The sequence below is a fragment of the Bubalus kerabau genome, chromosome 20 (assembly GCF_029407905.1).
Source record: "Bubalus kerabau isolate K-KA32 ecotype Philippines breed swamp buffalo chromosome 20, PCC_UOA_SB_1v2, whole genome shotgun sequence".
NCBI lineage: Eukaryota > Metazoa > Chordata > Mammalia > Artiodactyla > Bovidae > Bubalus > Bubalus kerabau.
Genome location: NC_073643.1, coordinates 5,591,875 through 5,609,613, shown reverse-complemented (window position 1 = coordinate 5,609,613; position 17,739 = coordinate 5,591,875). Strand labels below are relative to the sequence as shown.

Sequence of the window (17,739 nt, the reverse complement as noted above, 5' to 3'; positions counted from 1 at the left end):
CTCAGACTGTGCAGTGAGTTTTCTATGAAGCGCTGAAAAATATCTGCATTGCTTTCCAAAACAAAACCACAATAAAAAATAATTCATGGAAGAAGTATGAAAAATACTGAAAGCAAATCTCTCTACATGATTTCAGTCCAACTGATGGCAGAGATGGAGGCCGGAGAAACATAATGGATGTACAGAGAAATGTTTCAATGAAAGGCATTGATCTGAACTCTCATAAGGATTTGTGGTCCATTATAATCATGGATCAAGTCAATTTCAGGCCTCTCAGTCCCCCTCTTCTTACCATTATCACTAATAGCAATCTCTTGGAGTTAATGGTTCTTATTTATATTTTATCATCTTCATAATATGTTAATATATTGGCATTCTTTGCAGAACCCTGAAACATATTACTCCTAGTCTAATGCTGACTGTCAAGACATTTCTTATCAAATAACTAAAATATTCTTGTGATGGGAAGAGATGGCAGGAAACAGAAATATAAAAAGGTAAGGGAAACCCAGGGAAATGGTATTAAAGTAAGTTCTAGAATCAAAAACTTAGACCTCCCAGACCACTCAGAGTCCTTTCACCTAACCAAAGTGCTATTTTCATTTCTGATTATTAAATTCTTTTTCCAGACGTGGTTAAAATGTTTCTACCTGCATTAAATATATATGAAGTATGGTATACTGTTGATTTTTAAGCATGGATAAAAAATGGTCAGTACTGTAGTTGTAGAAAGAGATAATGTTCAATTTGCCTTCCTGTGCTGAACTGAGTTCTCCATCTCATCCCATACACAAAGTAAGAGAAAAAAATTCACTTTTGCAGGTCTGTGTTTAGGAAACTCCCTGAGTTTCCCAAGAAGCATGTGGAATTCGGCCATCAAACTTTGTAGGATGTAATTAAATTCTAAGAAGTAAAAATCCATGAAAAAGAATTGTAATTAGAAATGCATGTCCTTGATCTACCTTTTTTACAGGAAAAGCAAACAGCTGAGGCTTTGTGATCGACTGTCTTCCAAACAGATTTCCGTTGGTAAATATGTCTCTATCAACCCAGCAGAGATGTCCTGCAGGTAAACTTTTGTTTTATGCTTTTTTTATATCTACATTTTAACTTTAATTAAAACTGATATTGGCAATGAGAAACAGGACAAGTACACGGGAAGAAAAGAAATACAATCAGATTTCATCAAGGTTCATTAGTGTTTTCCAGAGTCAGCTTCTCCAGCTCAATTAATAAACCATGATATTTCCTTTTATGGTCAAGTAACACCAAACCCATCCAGTAGATGAAGGCTATCAAAAATTATAATTTTTCAGTATTCCCAAGATCATGACATAAAAAGGAAAATCCTGATGTTCAAACCCTTGGGGACAAAAATATCTGCTCAAGTACCAAAATGCTTCAGTGGGATTCTAACCACTTAGGAAGATTTGGGGTCCTCACCTGCTGTTGCTCTTTCAACTTGGAATATGAGTGGCAGACAAATGAGATCAGTCTGGAAACATAAGAGTGACCTCATGGGATGGACAAGAAGCAATGAGCTGGCAGCCTTGCTGACCCCAAGCTCTGCTGGGATCCCCCTGAGACATTTCTGCTTCTGCCAGTTGAGGGAGGTTCCCTTTCAGCTGAAATATCAACAGAAGGTTCATCTTCTCACCAAAAGCAATAGACTTTAATAAACATTCTCAGCCCAACACAAAGGGGTGGCTCAGTCCCACAGGATGCAGACTCTTTAGGTTAAGAATCTAAGCACTGATATCAATCTTTGTATAATAAGGCATTTTTTCAGAGTTTAAAAGGAAGCAACCCTGCTCAGAAGATCAATGACTTAATTTTCAGGATTTGAAATGAATATCTTGTACATATATTGTAGCATTATTTGGAATGGAAAAACAGGGGCAAAAAAAATCCATGCTCATCGATGGGCAACACTTGCATAAAACGTGATGCAAACATGTTAGAAACAACTGCCCTGACAATAAAAAAGAGACAAGCTTAGTGCCCTGTGGAGAATGCACAAACTATGCTTATCACTGAAAAGGGAGGCAAATAACCTGCTCAGTCTGATCTCAGACACTATAGATCTGATAGTATGTTTGTATGAGCATAAAGAAAGCAATAGAAGAATACATATGACCCTGTGATTACCATACAGTATTTCTGAGATTTCGTCACAGAATGATGTGGTGTGCAGAAAAAAACTGTTAATATATTCATTATTTTTCTTGAGTTATTTCACTAGATATGATGAGGCAGGATTATTTCTCAATAGAAAAATTTACCAAATGTTGAGGAAATTACATGTATAGAAACTACTGTTTCAACAGATGGTAATAAGAACCTTGACGTAAAAAAAGAACACGAGAGGAAAAAAAAAACAAAAACCTGCCAAACAAACATAAGAGAATCAGCACAACTTGGAAAAATCAAGAAGCATCCAAACCAGAAACACAGTTTGTTCTCGCAAGCACAGCTGGGCTATTGTTCCCATAGATTCCTCAATGAGAAAGGCTTTGAAGTTGACCTCCAAATCCCATCTTATATCATCTATCCTTACTTTAGACATATCTTATACCTGCTTGGTTAATTGCATAGGGAAACTAGGGCTTTCTTTTCCCCAAAATAGGAATTTTGTCATCCTTACTTGATCTTTGAAGCTGTCTTTTCAAAATGTTAATTAAAAAAAGAATGTTCCTGTGGATATTTACATGGTATGGGGACATAACAGATGACTATTACAGTCAAGATCATCTCTCTCATTTTGTTTTGTTTTGGCCACACTGGGTGGCATGCAGGATCAATTTCCTGACCAGGAATCGAACCCAGGCCCCTTGAGATGAGAGTATGGAGTATTAACCACTGGACCACCAGGGACGTCCTCATCTGTCTTGAATAAGAAAAAAAAAATAGACCAAAAGATGGGCCTAGTACTCAACCCATCTCCTAGCTGCGTCTGCTGAGTTCACCTCCTAATACATCCAACTCTCCACCAAACCAAGGAAGGAAGCCACATATATGAGTGGATGTTCTTGGCAGGTGTTCAGGAATGGCCTCTCCAGTTCCCTCAAACCACCATCACTGCCATTTACTCCTGACCTCCTTGCTTTTACTCATCCCCAATTTCCAAATACTGGCTAGGCTACTTACACTGTCTTTGAAATGCACGTCTGCCCTTCCAAGTTGGCACGTGTTCTGATGTTCTTGCCAGCGTTGTGGGAAGCAACACAGCGGCAGCTTTTCCCTTCCCTTCTCTTCTCATCTTTTCTACTAGTTTCTGATTCAGCTCACCTGTTAGCTATCACAGTATGTTCATTAGCTAGGTATACAACCTATCTCCAGCCAACAGTCCAGGGTCCACAAGTTTCAGGGGGAAAAGGTGGAGTACGGTACATCAGTTATATTATAAGTATTGAATAAAAAGAGGTTCTTCAGTAAGACTTACTTCTGGTACACAAAATGCCTTTTGACATAAAGCATTGCAGAGGTGAAAGCAACATTCAGCATCTCTGGTTTTGAAAATCACTTCCTTCAGCAACAGAGACACACAGAATGATGTGGATTAATGCATATTAAAATCCTTCAGACATCCACTCAGCCTGCACCAGGCACTCTGCCGGATCCTGTGGGGCATTCATAGATGAAGACCCTGTGGTCCTAGTCCTCAGGGGGTTCACAGAATAACCCTGATACAATTCTGATCTTGATTAGCAAAGGTACATTTGAAAGCAAGAAATAAATTTACAACCAAGCAAGAAAACAAAGACAAAATCCAATCCAACTCTACCCTGGAAACAAATAGAAAAAACAAACAACAGAGCAACAAAAAACAGAAAGCAATAATGAAAATGATAAGAGGGAACCAAGAGGAAAGAGAACAAAAAGAAGCAGAAGTTTAGGAGTTAAAGGCAGGGAGCCAGGAAGGCAAATCCATAGCAGAGAAGTTGAGAAGGGGAAAGGGCTGAGAGGGAAAATAACGTGCAAGGGCACTGGAAGCTGTGATGCAGAAAGAAAAGGGGTAGTTTCCCAGGGAGGAGGATCTGGGAGAGGTAGGGAAACGGAGAGAATGCAGTGTAAACATGAGGTCACTGCAGGCAGACATCCTAAATGGAGTAAGGATGGAGAAATCAGTGCAAGGAACTTGGCAGAAGAGATAGACCATGAATAATAATGATAGTACCAGCCAATCTTTCTTGGATCTCTACTGATCTAAACCTCAATGACCATGTTGAAGTCTAGACACTCTTTCAAAAGGACCTACCCTGTAACCTACAAATGTCCTGATTGCCAGGACACTGAAACATCATTGCACTCAAATCTTCAATTCAATGGCTCCATGGATCCCTGGGCACACGACCGCCCTCAAACATCATGCATGTGGTTGGCACTTTGCATTGTATGATTCTCACGCCAATACAGTTTTTCTGGTTTTATCACTTATGCTGTTGGGTTACTCCTCTCAAAGCCATATCCCTTCTACACAGAACAACATAACTTCACTCATGGTTATATTTTTGAGCAGATAGAAATTTTTTATGTGAACGGTTTACATACAGAAATTCCAAAATACATGCAAAAATTTTATTTCAAAATCCTTCTAAAAAACACCCTTGTATCCAGTCCAAAGCATCAACAAGGCTTTTATCCAGGGCATCCGTGGGCATGAGTGATGAGTAAATCAGAACAAGAAAAGCAGGTGCTGTATGTTACCAAGGGCGTTAATATGTGTGGGCAGAACAAAGCATGAAGCTGTCCTCAGAAGCACTGATTTTTCACTTTTTCACAAGACACCAAAAATCTCAGCTACATGAGTCCTCCAAGTCTAATTCTATTAATATAGTCATATTAAAGTGTTTTTCTCCCCCAAGGATGGTTCTTCAGTTTTCCTAAACTATCGCTTCTTTGTCAAACAGCCCTTACCCTTTGCCTTTGGAAAGGAAAATAGTCAGATTCCAGAAATTTCCAAAAATAAATTAGAGCTTGGTTAATTTCAGCCTTTTATTTTCTATTTCTTCTTCTGTTTTATCTTTCTTGGTGCCTCTCATAAATCACTTGTAAAATTAAAATCATGAAACTGACTTTTTTTTTTTTTACCATACCATTGACAGCTTCATCAGTACAAGCTCTGAGGATCATTAGAATTTCCATGATACAACCAATAATTATGAATTAAATGGGGGGAAAATTAGAGTCAATCTATCAATGATATTTCTAAAAAATTCGATCACAAATAATGGAGAACAAAGAATTTATATCTATCTTGCTTAATATATTTTCAATATATCTTATTAGATCAGATGAAGATATCACATTTTTGAAAGAAAGTGAAAGTTATTAGTCATCCATATTTTGATGAGACTCATCCCTTTCTGCCATCCACTGGTAGAAAAAAAAATTTACTAGACCTGAAAAGAACAGGTGTATACCTCCTTACTTGGCCCTCCGTACTTCTCAGTGATCATCTAGCCTCAGATAAAAGCAGAACCACTACAGCAATTCTTAGCGCTTCCAGAAATATGTGTGTGTGTTATGTTTGTGAGAGAGAAATCTAAGCTTATTTGTTGAATCTGCTGATGAAATTTGGTGAGATTCTGGCTAGATTGCCAGGGGAAAAAATGAATAGTTCGGTGGAGAATCAAAACATTGGGTGATTATGAGAATTTGTCCTTCAAGACTGTGGAGGGGAGGGAGTTTTCAGGTGTGAGCATGGCTCTCCAGCAGGGGGCTGGAGAGCCAGAGAAAACTCCTTCTTGGCTGAGGTGAGGGGAGAAGGCCATGCTCTGGATCTGTTTTATTGTTGTTGTTGTTGTTTTGTATTACTGAAAACAATAAAAATCAGAATAAAAGTGAAGGGAGTATCACATGTGGCTTAGGGCTAGAGAAGCAGTGTCTTCAGGATGCCCCTCACTTGTAGCGGTCATGGGGGGTCTGACTGGGGCACGCATCTGTGCAGGCATGTCCGCTTTCAGAGGCACAGAGATGCCATAGGGCTGACAGGGGCCTCTGGAAGCAAACTAAAAAGAAGTCATTCAGGGTGAATGACCATGAACTTGGGGAACAGGAGGAGGTGGCTGTTTTGATACATGTAAAAATCCCATGATCCTATTTAGAGACAGAAGAAAGATTATGATTATTTAGAAAGATTATGCCATAAAATAACTATTGTGCCAGGGACCTGCCTCCTGCTTGAACCCTAAGCTGGGAGCCTGTGGAAACACCTGTACCAGTCAAGCTCTCTTTCTTTCCAATCGATAAACAATTCCACCGACTACATAATAAAAAAACTCTGTGACCCAGCACCCAGATCTGGAACACTCAATTGCTGTCACGGCCAAGGGTCAATGCAATGTGTCTCTTGTGACATATTTTAGCCAAAGAATGTTAATGACATTTTCCAATAGACTGTGTTGTTTAAACACATGTCCCGCCCCGGAAATTTGGGATTACTAAAATACAGAGATATCTTGAATGTCGAAAGGTCACAGTAGGCAGAGATACGGCCAGCTTTTCAGATCCTCTGAACACTTAAAGGGCCCACAAAAGCACTGGCAAGATGAGAAAAATATCTTGCCTCCAAACAAAAACGAAAACCGTGAAACCAGAATTAGCAAACAATTGTTTCTACAAAGCATAATACACTGTCAACTTTATTCATTGTTCTATTTAGTAGAGGCCAAAATAATCTTTCTTTGTACCTCAAGAAAATCCATCTGTAGATTAGATTTTTCCATTTTGTGAGAACACCTGCATATGCAATATGATAAGTGTATATAAATTCACAAGCACACATAATTTACTCATACCCAGAGAGTTTCAGCAGCAAAACTACAAAAACTCTTTCAATATTTTATTGCAAAAAATCTTATTTGATGTGGAATGTGAGTACACTTTAATATGTTTAATATATCTGTTGAGAAGTGGGGGCTTCCTAATGTGTTCAGAGAATATGAAGAATTTAGAATGACCCTTCACCTCTCTCCTTCTTAGAGGTATCGCTAAACTTGGGAAAAAATTCTTCCCTGTTCATGGATAAACAACAAGGTCCTACTGTATAGCACAGGGAACTATATTTAATATCCTGTGATAAACCATAATGAGAAATACTGTGAAAAAGAATATTTATGTATAACTGAACCACTTTGCTATACAATTGAGAGTAATACAAACGTGTAATCAAATATACTTCAATAAAATTGTTTAAAAACATCAAAATTCTTCCCTGTTCACTGACCTCTCCCCTTGCACTTTTTCCTTATCTTTTTCTAACTTATCAACAAAGTTAAACAGAAATTTTCCCTTTCTGGCCAGAAAGGGAAATGTTCCTATGGCTAACACAAGCCCAGTTGTTTCCTAACATGAATAATCGAGCTTAGATTCAATGGTTAACTTTTTGGAAAAAATTGAGAAAAGAACATCAGAAATTTATTCTCCTCAGATTTCCCTGTTACCTAGATCACAACACAGCATCCTTATTTCTGGAGGCACAGTCTTGACCGGTGTGCCTGACAGGACACCAGGGGCTCAAGGCCAAGACCAAGGCTAACCCAGGAGCTGTCATTACCCTTCAGGGGACTAGCACCAAGCTTAAAAAAGGAAAAGCATTTTTCTCATCTCTCAGGAAGAAATTCAACATCATGGATATGTCATAGGTTTTCTTTGTATGATATCCTTGAAAACAGTCTCCAGTTTTCCTCTAATCTTTGTGCACACTGCTTCAAATACATCATCCACTCAAATCCATTTGGGACTATTTGCTTGGGAGGAAAAAAAAAGAAATTAAAAAATAAAGAAGAAGAAAAAAGAAGTATATTTTCTTGAATTTCAAGTTATCTTATTTCTAAGTGATAGTCAGGGTGCCACCATCCAATCTCTGTGAATAAGTTTTGAAAAGGGTAACTGAAGAGTATACAGACATCAGTAATAGCCTCAGATATGACTTGCCTACATAAAAAATGCTTTTAAAAAATCTTAAGTAGTTCCAGAAAACCAGATAGTTAGCATTCTGTTTTCCATTTTCCTTTTCACTAAATTGTCATCCATCAGAAATATGACTAAGATAAGTAGACAGCAGTCCCCAGATAAAAATAGGACGAATCCTTTCAAATCCTCATTAAATTCTGTATGTGATCCATACTCAGCTTGAAAAGTACCAGTTAAGGATGAGACAAGGAAAAGGTCCCCTGCATCTGGTAATACATGCCAATGTCTTAACCCCCTACAGCATAATGATGGGAAAGCACAATCAAGAACAAGTTAAAAATTAGTTGCCCAAAACAATTACCACCAATATTTACAATATCATAAGATTGAGTTTTCTTCTGTTTTACCTTACTTTCCGCACAACAGGGAAGAACATTATCAAACTTGCCTTGACTGTGTATGTAGTCTAGCTTAATTTTGGTATTTCTTAGTCATTCATAAGGGCTTCCCTGGTAGCTCAGCTGATAAAGAATCTGCCTGCAATGCAGGAGACCCGGGTTCAATTTCTGGGTCATGAAGATCCCCTGGAGAAGGGATAGGCTACTCACTCCAGTATTCTTGCCTGGAGAATCCCCATGGACAGAGGAGCGTGGAGGGCTACAGTCCAGAGGGTCGAAGAGTCGGATACGACTGAGCAACTAAGCATGGCACAGCCATTCACAAAAACAAAATTCAAGGTTCCATTTACTTTCATTAATTCAGCTCACAGGGACTTGGGGAGGACTCAGAAGGGTACCCAGTGAGAAGAGGAAAAGAGAATGTTTTTGTTTATGTGTCCTGGAGAAGTTATGATTTTTCTCCTACGATACCATGCACTCTGATTACTAAATCATTTTCCCCTCATGCTTTAAAGCCTACTATTCAGAAATTCTGGGACTGGCAAACTCTAGTCAAAATAGTGTTTCATCTATTGCTTGTTATTTCCACATGTACAGGAGCTCCTAGATTCATTCATGAAACTAGGGCTGTCAGGATCTTAATGAGATCAACTGATTTAGCCAAACATGCATAACCATTCAGCTCTTATGACACCTGGAGAGAGCAAGTCTTTGGACATGGCCTACTTTTATGCAGTCAAGGAAGAAAACTTGAACCATAACAAAGCCAACAATGGTGATTAAATAGTGCCTGTAGCCTGGCCCCACCCCTGGGAACTGCTCTCCACCCACTCCTGGGTGACGGTGATGGGGGTGTTTCTCTGGGTTCTCCGGATTTAGATGTGGTGAAGGATGCAGATAATTATGTGTGCCAAGTCTCCAGAGTCGATGAAGCAGCAGTTGATCTGCTCTGTAGAAAGCCCCGAGGACCTGAACAAAAATCAGTGGCACAAATCCGAGGTCATCTGCTAAATACCCCTAACACATCCAAGCAGTCTCATCTATCTCCAAGCAAGAGTCACAGACACTAAGCCTAGAAGGGATCCCAGGGAACTTGTCCCAGAAACCAACTCATTGACACACAAATCAGAGAATTCTCCCAAAGAAAAGCAGGATGAATGTCTTAAAATTCATTCTCCGTTCTCTAGAGTTGGATGTACACTAAAGGTTGATGTTCTGAACAGCAAAAGTGCATTCAGTTATGATTCCAGGTGCTATGTATTTCCTGATCAATAAATCCACACAGAAAAAACTGTTATGTGAACAAATTCTCTGCCAACACCACCTTTAAAAAGAAAAATTAAAAACCAAAACAAAAGGAATTCAACTTATCTCGGTCCACCCTTCTTTTGACTTTTTCAAACTGCTTTTGAATGTTTGACATATGAAAATCAACAGCCAATTCTATAGGCTTTTTCAAGGCCCTGAAAACGATCACTTAGTAATCTTTAGTATTGGTAATCCTGTAGCTTGATAATCTCTAGAAGACTAGAGATTCAAGTTTCCATGAACAAACATTCTTTCAGAAACTTTGTAGTTAAAGCCTCTTTACTGTAACATATCTGCTAAAGAAATAGAAGCAAAAGTTGTGTCTCCTTGTGTGACTATGTAATTTTTGACACCAGCAACAAAAGATTAATACTCATACCCTAACCTCATATTTTCAAACATCTTAGAAAAGAATCACACTGCCACCTATATTGCTCTTAGTTGAGGATCCTTTTATCACTCTTTTGTTTAGGGATAAATGTCCTGCAGGTTTTCTTACAATAGTTCCATAGATTGAAAGTAGCAAAAAAAAAAAAAAGGAAGAAAAGTATTTATTATTTCAAAACAGAAGGAAAACTTCTTCACTTTTGCTTTTTGAATGTGTGCTTCACAGGAATAACTTTTATCTTTCCATTTGCATTGCCTTCAGATCCATTCAGTAACTATGCATTTTGTGATGAAATGACATTCCATATTTAAAGTTGGTATTTTATATCAGTTTCCATTTTCAAAGAGCATATTTTTAATCACATCCAAAATAGTTCAGCATTTTTCCCACTGCTGCCCAAAATAGCAGCACGTACCCTCCATACACGTATCATAACTCATATCCTCAACAACACACTTATCACAACACACAAGTGCGTTTCTGCTCTCGTCTCCCCTCAGCCCCATCTGTACTCTTGCTGTGAACAGCTATAGCATAAAAATGTCTCTTTTCACATGCTTTTGATATTACACTATTTAATCACATACAGCTGTGGCTTATGAGACTGTTACAAAACACAATTTTAATGTAGTACTCGAAGCCAATTTTGGATAAACATCAACCATTTACTCTGAATAAGAAGTCCAACACTCCAAAGATTTTCTTTTAAAGGAAAAGCCTGGTTTTCTTAGAATCTGGCATGGGCATCATTGTGACCGAGACCTCTCTCTGCCAAAGAGACTGGTAATGTCAGAAAGGATTGTGTAAATCATATTAGTACAAAAACAAAGCTTTTCAGAATTCCTGGAGCCAGAGAGACCTGAAATGACGTGTATCCTCCCTTCTCTTTGGCCTCTTCCTCACACGGCCTCTACCTCCAACACTCAACTACATTTTATTACTTCATGGAAATATTTTTGAGTTGAAATTCTGTTTTTTCTTTTTTCCAAATTGAGAGAAAGTGAAAGGAAAATGTGTTGGAAAGATACTGTTCAAAGCAACATACATGGTGTTTCTCTTAAGTTTGGGATTATTCCGGAAAACAAAAAAAACATAAACTTTCTTACCTTTCTACTCCTTTTAGTAGGCACTAGACATAGTGTTGTGAAAATGATGACTACATTAGAGAAAAGAACTTCAACAGTAACTAAGATTTGTAAGAGTAAAAGGAAAAAAAAAAACTGAAAAGGGAGGGTAGCTTCTTATTATGTTTCTCTCATTTAAAACCAATTACAATAATATACATTCTTTTTAAACCAATTACAATAGTATACATTCTAACATGAGACACGATGGATCATCGTTTCACGCTATCGTATCACCCTCCTACAGTGAAAGAAATTTTTGGAGTTATTTCTAAAAATTCTTTTGCTGGAAGATTTTCAGAAAACCAGTTTTGTGCATTTCAGCCTCTCAAAGGAAAACAGTACTTGGGAGTTTTCAAGCCTGAAATGTACAAAACTGGTTGGTAACTGGCAAGTTACCAAGTCCAACTATCAATGCAAATCTGGGACAGGAAGTACGAAGGAAATTCTAAACTCCTTCCCTCCCTCTGCAAGATTTTCTGTGTTTTCATGTGCAAGGAATGTGTGAAGAAGGGTTGTTTTGTTTTGCTTTTGCAGGATGTGTACATTCACGTCTGTAAGAGTATCTTGGCCCCACAGGAGCCTCCCTCTCTCTGTGCCGACCCGCTGAGCCTTGTGCTTTCAAGCATCTGCTCTTTTCATGGCACAACCGGGCTCCAGCTAGACGTTCAGAGCTGGGCAGCTGTCCAGCTGCAGATGGCTGGAAATTCAGCTTAAAGTCAGTGTGCTGGTGGAGAACTGCTCCTCCACCTGACCCCAACTTCACACCAGGCTCTGAGCAGAATCTGAGACCCACCAGTTAGGGAACCCTTGTCAGGGTACTGCAGTCTGAAGCCCTTTCTTCAAGGTCTTCTCGGGAAGCAGATGGCCAAAGGCAGGGGGCAGACTGATGAGAAACTGCACTAAACTGGGAGAAATGTAGTGATTTGGTATAAGTGTGGGAAAGGAAGAAAAGACAAACTTTCTGTTTGTGCCTGGGTGAATTTTAAAGTTTCACAATGACTAAAGTCTTCCAAATATCACATACGAGAGAAATATCTATTTCTCAACTATAAAATATCAATTGACCAGGTTGTGACCATGTTTTAACTCTTTTTAGTTTGCCCCATTCAACTTGTTCTTCCAAGAAACCCCCTCCCACAAAGTACCTCAAATTCAGACTGAAATTCACCCTGGATCATAAGACCAACAGGTTGGCTATTGGAAATACGGCGTAACAAAATCCTTGAGAAATATTACAAGACAACTTAATCACACATCATTACATATCATTCAGCTAAGAAATAATTTTCTGGTCTCTTTTCTCTAAAACTGAATTATTCTGGGTGGTCTTCCAACAGCAAATTTGGTTTCCTGAAACTTTTTTTTAGGAATCCAGTTATGTCTTTTATTTAAATATAGTGACATGTCACCAAGATTTCTTCATTACTTCTAAACAAAAGTAATGTTCTTTTTAGAAATTGCTTCTTTGGGTAGGAAAAAAAATGGTCAAAAAGAAAATTGACAAGTGACAACTTTAAGTGTAGGTCTTGGAGAGTAAGCTACAAGTCAGCCACAGGTTTTCCTTTTGTTTGATTGACTCATGTTTTTCTAATATAACATTTTAGGCATCTGGAAATTTATTCAAAGAAAGAAAAGCATAAATATCTTCATGCTTTCTTTTTTTCTAAGCAACAAAGTGAAGAGATTGACTCTAATGTGAAGGGTAAGAAGTGGAACAGAATAGGCAGGGAAGTATCACAAGTTTTTTCTACAACTTTAAGTGCATTTAAGGAAATGGAAGACAAATGCATTTATTTCAAAATCCATTTTCATTTTCTTTCATCATAAGAGAATAGTAGCTGCATCTGACATACATATTCAGGTAGAAAACGAAGGCTCAGTATTTTGGCATTTTCTAAATGAATACAATAATAAACATTTTAGTTCTGTAAAATCCCATGAAGATTTTCCACCCAAAACTAATGTCAGCAAAAGGCTTTTGTGCCTGAGTTAAAAGCACCTGCATTTAGAGAATAGTTTAAGGCATGGTGTCACAACAATATGATTTTGTTGTCAACCATAGAATTCTAATTTTATCAAGCATAAATGTTCTTTATGTATCAGCGTGATTTTAAATAGCAATGATTTTAAAATTGGATTCTACCTACAAGCTAAGGCAGGAAGGACAGTGGATTTTATGGAATTCCACCTACGTTTACCAAATAAATCTAAGACACATGAAATTCCTTCAAAATTACTATAGATTATATTTTGGGACATAAGTGGAAAAGGAACAAAAAGTGCTACTAAGATAACCCAATTATTTTCACACTATACTGGAGCATGATGAGACTTTATTATACTGTGTTCACACTGTTGGAAAGTTCCTATATTTTAAAATATTGTACACTGACCATTCCTTCCCCTCCCTGAGTGCCCACATTCCCATAGAGGGCATATTTTCATATCTTCAGCTTCCAGGAATGTCATTAATGCCTGTCATTTCAGAGTCAGGGTAATAAAACTCGACAACTTCACAGCTCTGTCAGAATTTTACAATGTAATAATCAACATGAACCACCAGGATAGCCAGAGTAACTGATCTTATACACTTTACCACCCTGACCTGATTACCCAAATATCAGCTGAGGTCGCCTAATGGATCGAACTTCTCTAAAAATGTTCCAGAAGTTGATGGCTTTGACTCGCTTGAAAGTAACAAGATCCAGATGCTCCCTGTCTATACAGCACTAAAGTGCAGAAGATACCAAATCAGATTTTTTTTTTAACTCCCTCTCTATTTTTCTGGATCTCTTTTCCTCAACACCCCATGTTTCCTTTTTACCCCAAACACATATGCACACACATACATATACACATACTTCCCAACAGTGTAGCTATGTATCTTTAATATAAGGTGCCTGGCATTATTTCTTGCTAGTAATAGGTTAAAAGAAATCCTAAGTCAAAAAGCCATCATTCCATTTATTCCATTCATTTTGATGCAAAGTTTCTTTTCTGAATAGACTTCATGGTAGAAAATAAGAACCAAAAAAGAAAGCATGAATTTTGAAACATTTGGAAAAATTTAGCCAAATGACTAAAAGGGATGGAATGTTGGATATTTTTCATGCAACCCTTGAGTGTGTTTTTGTTTCTTTGGGGGATGAGAAATGACTATAAATTTCCCATTTGTAACTTGTCCTTGCTTTACCATTTCCTTAAGGAATCCCCCAAAGGGTTAAAAACTCCAGCCGATGGAGCAGGAGGGCTGGTCTATTTATTTCAGCAGCAGCCCAAACTAAACGCTCACAAAGGCAAAAAGCAGTGTGAGTCGACCTTGCAGGGGCAGGGCAAATTATAGAGCGACTGAGGAAGGAAGGGAAAAAAAGAACAATCTTTAATATAATACTGAAAGTCTGCTGCCTGCTTTGGTTTACAAATCGGCATTGTTTAGTGAGAGAGAGAGTAAATGAGAGTTAACCACGGCATGATTACCAACCCTATCCAGGGCACCCAGACCCGGTGACAGCTCATATCACTCAGGCACGCCTTGTTCACTCCCTGTGTGTTTATTTATTATAAAGAGCCCAGTAGAGTACGGCTAATGCAATGCAAAATAATATCATGCATAAAGAAATACACTCCATGCATTCAAGGGGGAACAAGCAACATCCCCACCCCTCCCCCCAAATCAAGTCCGATGTAATTGACAAATTGGAGCAGTGATTTCACACCTGAGAGTCTACCATGTCTGAACTGCAGGATAAAGTTCATGGTTGGCTCAACCCACTGCTCAGTGAGGTGGGCTTACCACTGGCCCCCTCATGATCGCTTGAGCACACACGGAAAGCCTAAACCATTTAACCAATTCATGTCTAATTATCATCACTCTATTTCATCCCCTTTCAAGCCCCAGGCCTTCTGATGGTTGCCAACACAGAAACACCAAGCTTCTAAAAGTAAAGAACATCTACGGTGAAGCTCCTAAATTTACTCTCTGGCATTCAGACCATCTTCAATATAAAATAAAATATTTGAGGCCATAGGAAAATCAAAAATGCGCCCACACAAACTCGTCTGAGACTTGAGTTCGCTGCTGTATACCTTCCCACGCCTGTCTTTCATTCTACACTTAGCGATTAAAAGTTTGAGTCCCCCCCGCCAACCCCAGCATGTCCTATCCAGTAGGAAGAACCCTTTCAGAGCCACAAACAAAGAACAGCTCACCAGAAAAGCCCCTGAAACTGCATTGTCGTGCCCGATCATCACTGTTATGATCTGCTTTTAACAACCCTGCCCGTCTGCCGAGGGCTCGGCGGGCATCAGGAACATGGAGATGGCCAAACAACAACAAAGGAACTCAAGTGCAACTATTATCTCTCCTTAAAGAGGAAGCCCCAGTTCTGGGCTTGCTTTCTTCTCATCTCCTTCTCTGTTTCATTAACTCCATTGCTATGTTACTAATTTCAAAGAAGCAGGAAGAGCTGGTGGGGATAAGGGGAGGGGGCGGTTAATCGTAATTCACACGCCTGTCTGCTACCCACCCCAAGTGTAGAAGGACACCCCACTGCTGCCAGGCTGTGGGGCACGCCATACCTTGGTTTGGAGGTAATGAGGGTAGTAGTAAGTGTACTGGGGGTACATTTGTGGCTGATCCAGGCGTTTGCCCATGTAGCTGGAATCGCTATCTCCGAGGCAGGGAACTGGATGACAGGCTATGTGCCCCAGGCCGAGCGTCCTCTGGAACCACTATTCCTGACAGTCCCGATGACTGATGAGGCTTCCGAGAGTCTTCCAGCACTCGCTAGTTCCAACACAGCAAGAATTTTAAAAAGAAACACACCAAAAAGAGAAAGAGGCGGGGATCCGTAGGAAAAAACCCCACACAGTCTCCCCAGATCACGCCTGGGGTCCACTTGGGAGGAGGCAGTTTGTTCTCTACCCGGCTGTCCGTAGTGATGTCAATTGCCAGCGTTTGTAAAGGAAGAAAAAAAAAAAAAAAATCAAAGTCCTTTTAGCAGAACTCGGAAATCTTGCAGATCAGCTTCCTGTCTCCTGGGTGTCTCTTTCCCCACCTTAAAGAAAAAGAAAAAAAAATAGAAAGAAAGAGAAAGAAGAAAAAAAAAAAAAAAAAAAGGAGGGGGAGAAAAAGAAAGAAAAAGAAAAGGAAAAAGAAAAAAAAAAAAAAAAAAAACCTTGCACAGCTCAGTTGCTGCTGTGTCCCTCCCAGAGTGACATGGTGTTCGGGGCTTGTCCTGGCCTTTCATTCACGTCCCCTCCTTCCAGCCAGTGGGTGGGACCCGGAGAGCCCCTCCAGGGAGCCGCGTACGCAGTCCAGAAGGCTGCAGTCTTTCCTCCAAGAAAAAAAAAAGGCTGCTTCAACCCCTGCTGCCAGCAAAGTTGCGATTCCCTCTGCTGGCTATCTCGAATAGCAAAGCGGTTTTTGTAGCAAAGCTGCTGCCGCTGCCGCTGAACCCAGGGAACTCAGATGTGGGCGGTGGATGATTCCTTATCCTTCCCTCCATCCACCCCGCACAAGAGCTGCCTTCTCTGCTCTGCCTGCCAAGTTTCAAGGTAAGCCACACTGCGAAACAAAACAGGGCAGACCCTGGGAGGGACCAGAGGACGCAGGGAGGAAGGGAGAGAAAGGGGGAAAAAAATCCAGGCAGACGGACTGAGCTCACTGGTGAGCATGGAAAAAAGTGCGTCCCAGATGCTTTCAAAACCTGTGAACACACCAAAGCCAAATGAATACAAGACCTGTTTTAGAAACTAACCTTTTACTTAGGTTATAGAGGATGGTAAGTACTGGAGAAATGTTGGAGTCTACTCCAGGACTGCTCTTAACAAGCCAGGCATCGTCAGATCACCACGGCCAACTTATCATAGCAGATACAGTCCTTCTGATCCATACATCCATTTTGTAAAAATCAAAAGAGGTGTCCCCTTTGGTTTATGGTCGTCTTAATAAATAAAAGCACTGTTTCTCTTCCTGTGTATCTCTTTATGATCCATGGGTCCTTTGCTCACTTTCCTGATAACATCATACACACACAGAGAAAAAAGAACAAAAATCATCACCACTTGGCAGAATGTTTCTCCACCAATAGCAAGTAGTATTCTGACATGTCTATCAGCTGCTACATTATAATACAAATTGTTTCAGAGGAAATATATTTCCTTAAAGGGTCCCTTTTCAAGGCAGGCAAGGCTAAAATTAGACATGCCAGCTGTGTTTTGCTGAGGGCTCACGCATGCCCAGAGCGTGGGCAGACAGACCAGCGCTGAACTCCTCTCGACTTTGTCAAGCTCGCTCTCTTCTCCCCAGCCCAGGGTCGCCTTTTCAGATAAAAGATACCTGGTACCAATCCAGCTTCCTAGACAAGATCAGAGGATGTGGTCCCACACACAATCCGGTGTCCATCCACTCACAAGTCCTACCTCCCTGTGGGCAGTGAGCTTCCCGCAGGGGTCTGGTTTCTGGGAGCCGTGTGAGTCCACACAGGGTCTTTGGAGACAAAATCAAAATCAGGATGGTGTATACAGAAGTTTATGTTTTACTTTGGACAAAAACGACCATAGGAAGGAAGGAAGGGGAGAGGGTAGGGAGTAGGGGTAA

General features: G+C 39.7%; 1 protein-coding gene across 8 annotated transcripts in view; it reads right to left on the bottom strand.

Moving 5' to 3' along the window:
- RBMS3 (RNA binding motif single stranded interacting protein 3) overlaps positions 1–16,651 on the bottom strand; it is an 814,140-nt gene extending 797,489 nt beyond the window's left edge. For 3 of the 8 annotated variants that reach the window (XM_055557068.1, XM_055557066.1, XM_055557065.1), the window contains exon 1: positions 15,717–16,648. In XM_055557068.1, the coding sequence (XP_055413043.1) occupies positions 15,717–15,791 (75 nt within the window). In that variant the 5' untranslated portion in view covers positions 15,792–16,648. Of the gene's footprint in view, positions 1–15,716 lie in introns of all 8 variants that reach the window. The other 5 variants (XM_055557071.1, XM_055557072.1, XM_055557069.1 and 2 more) reach the window with 4 other exon arrangements.
- Positions 16,652–17,739: the final 1,088 nt, after the last annotated feature.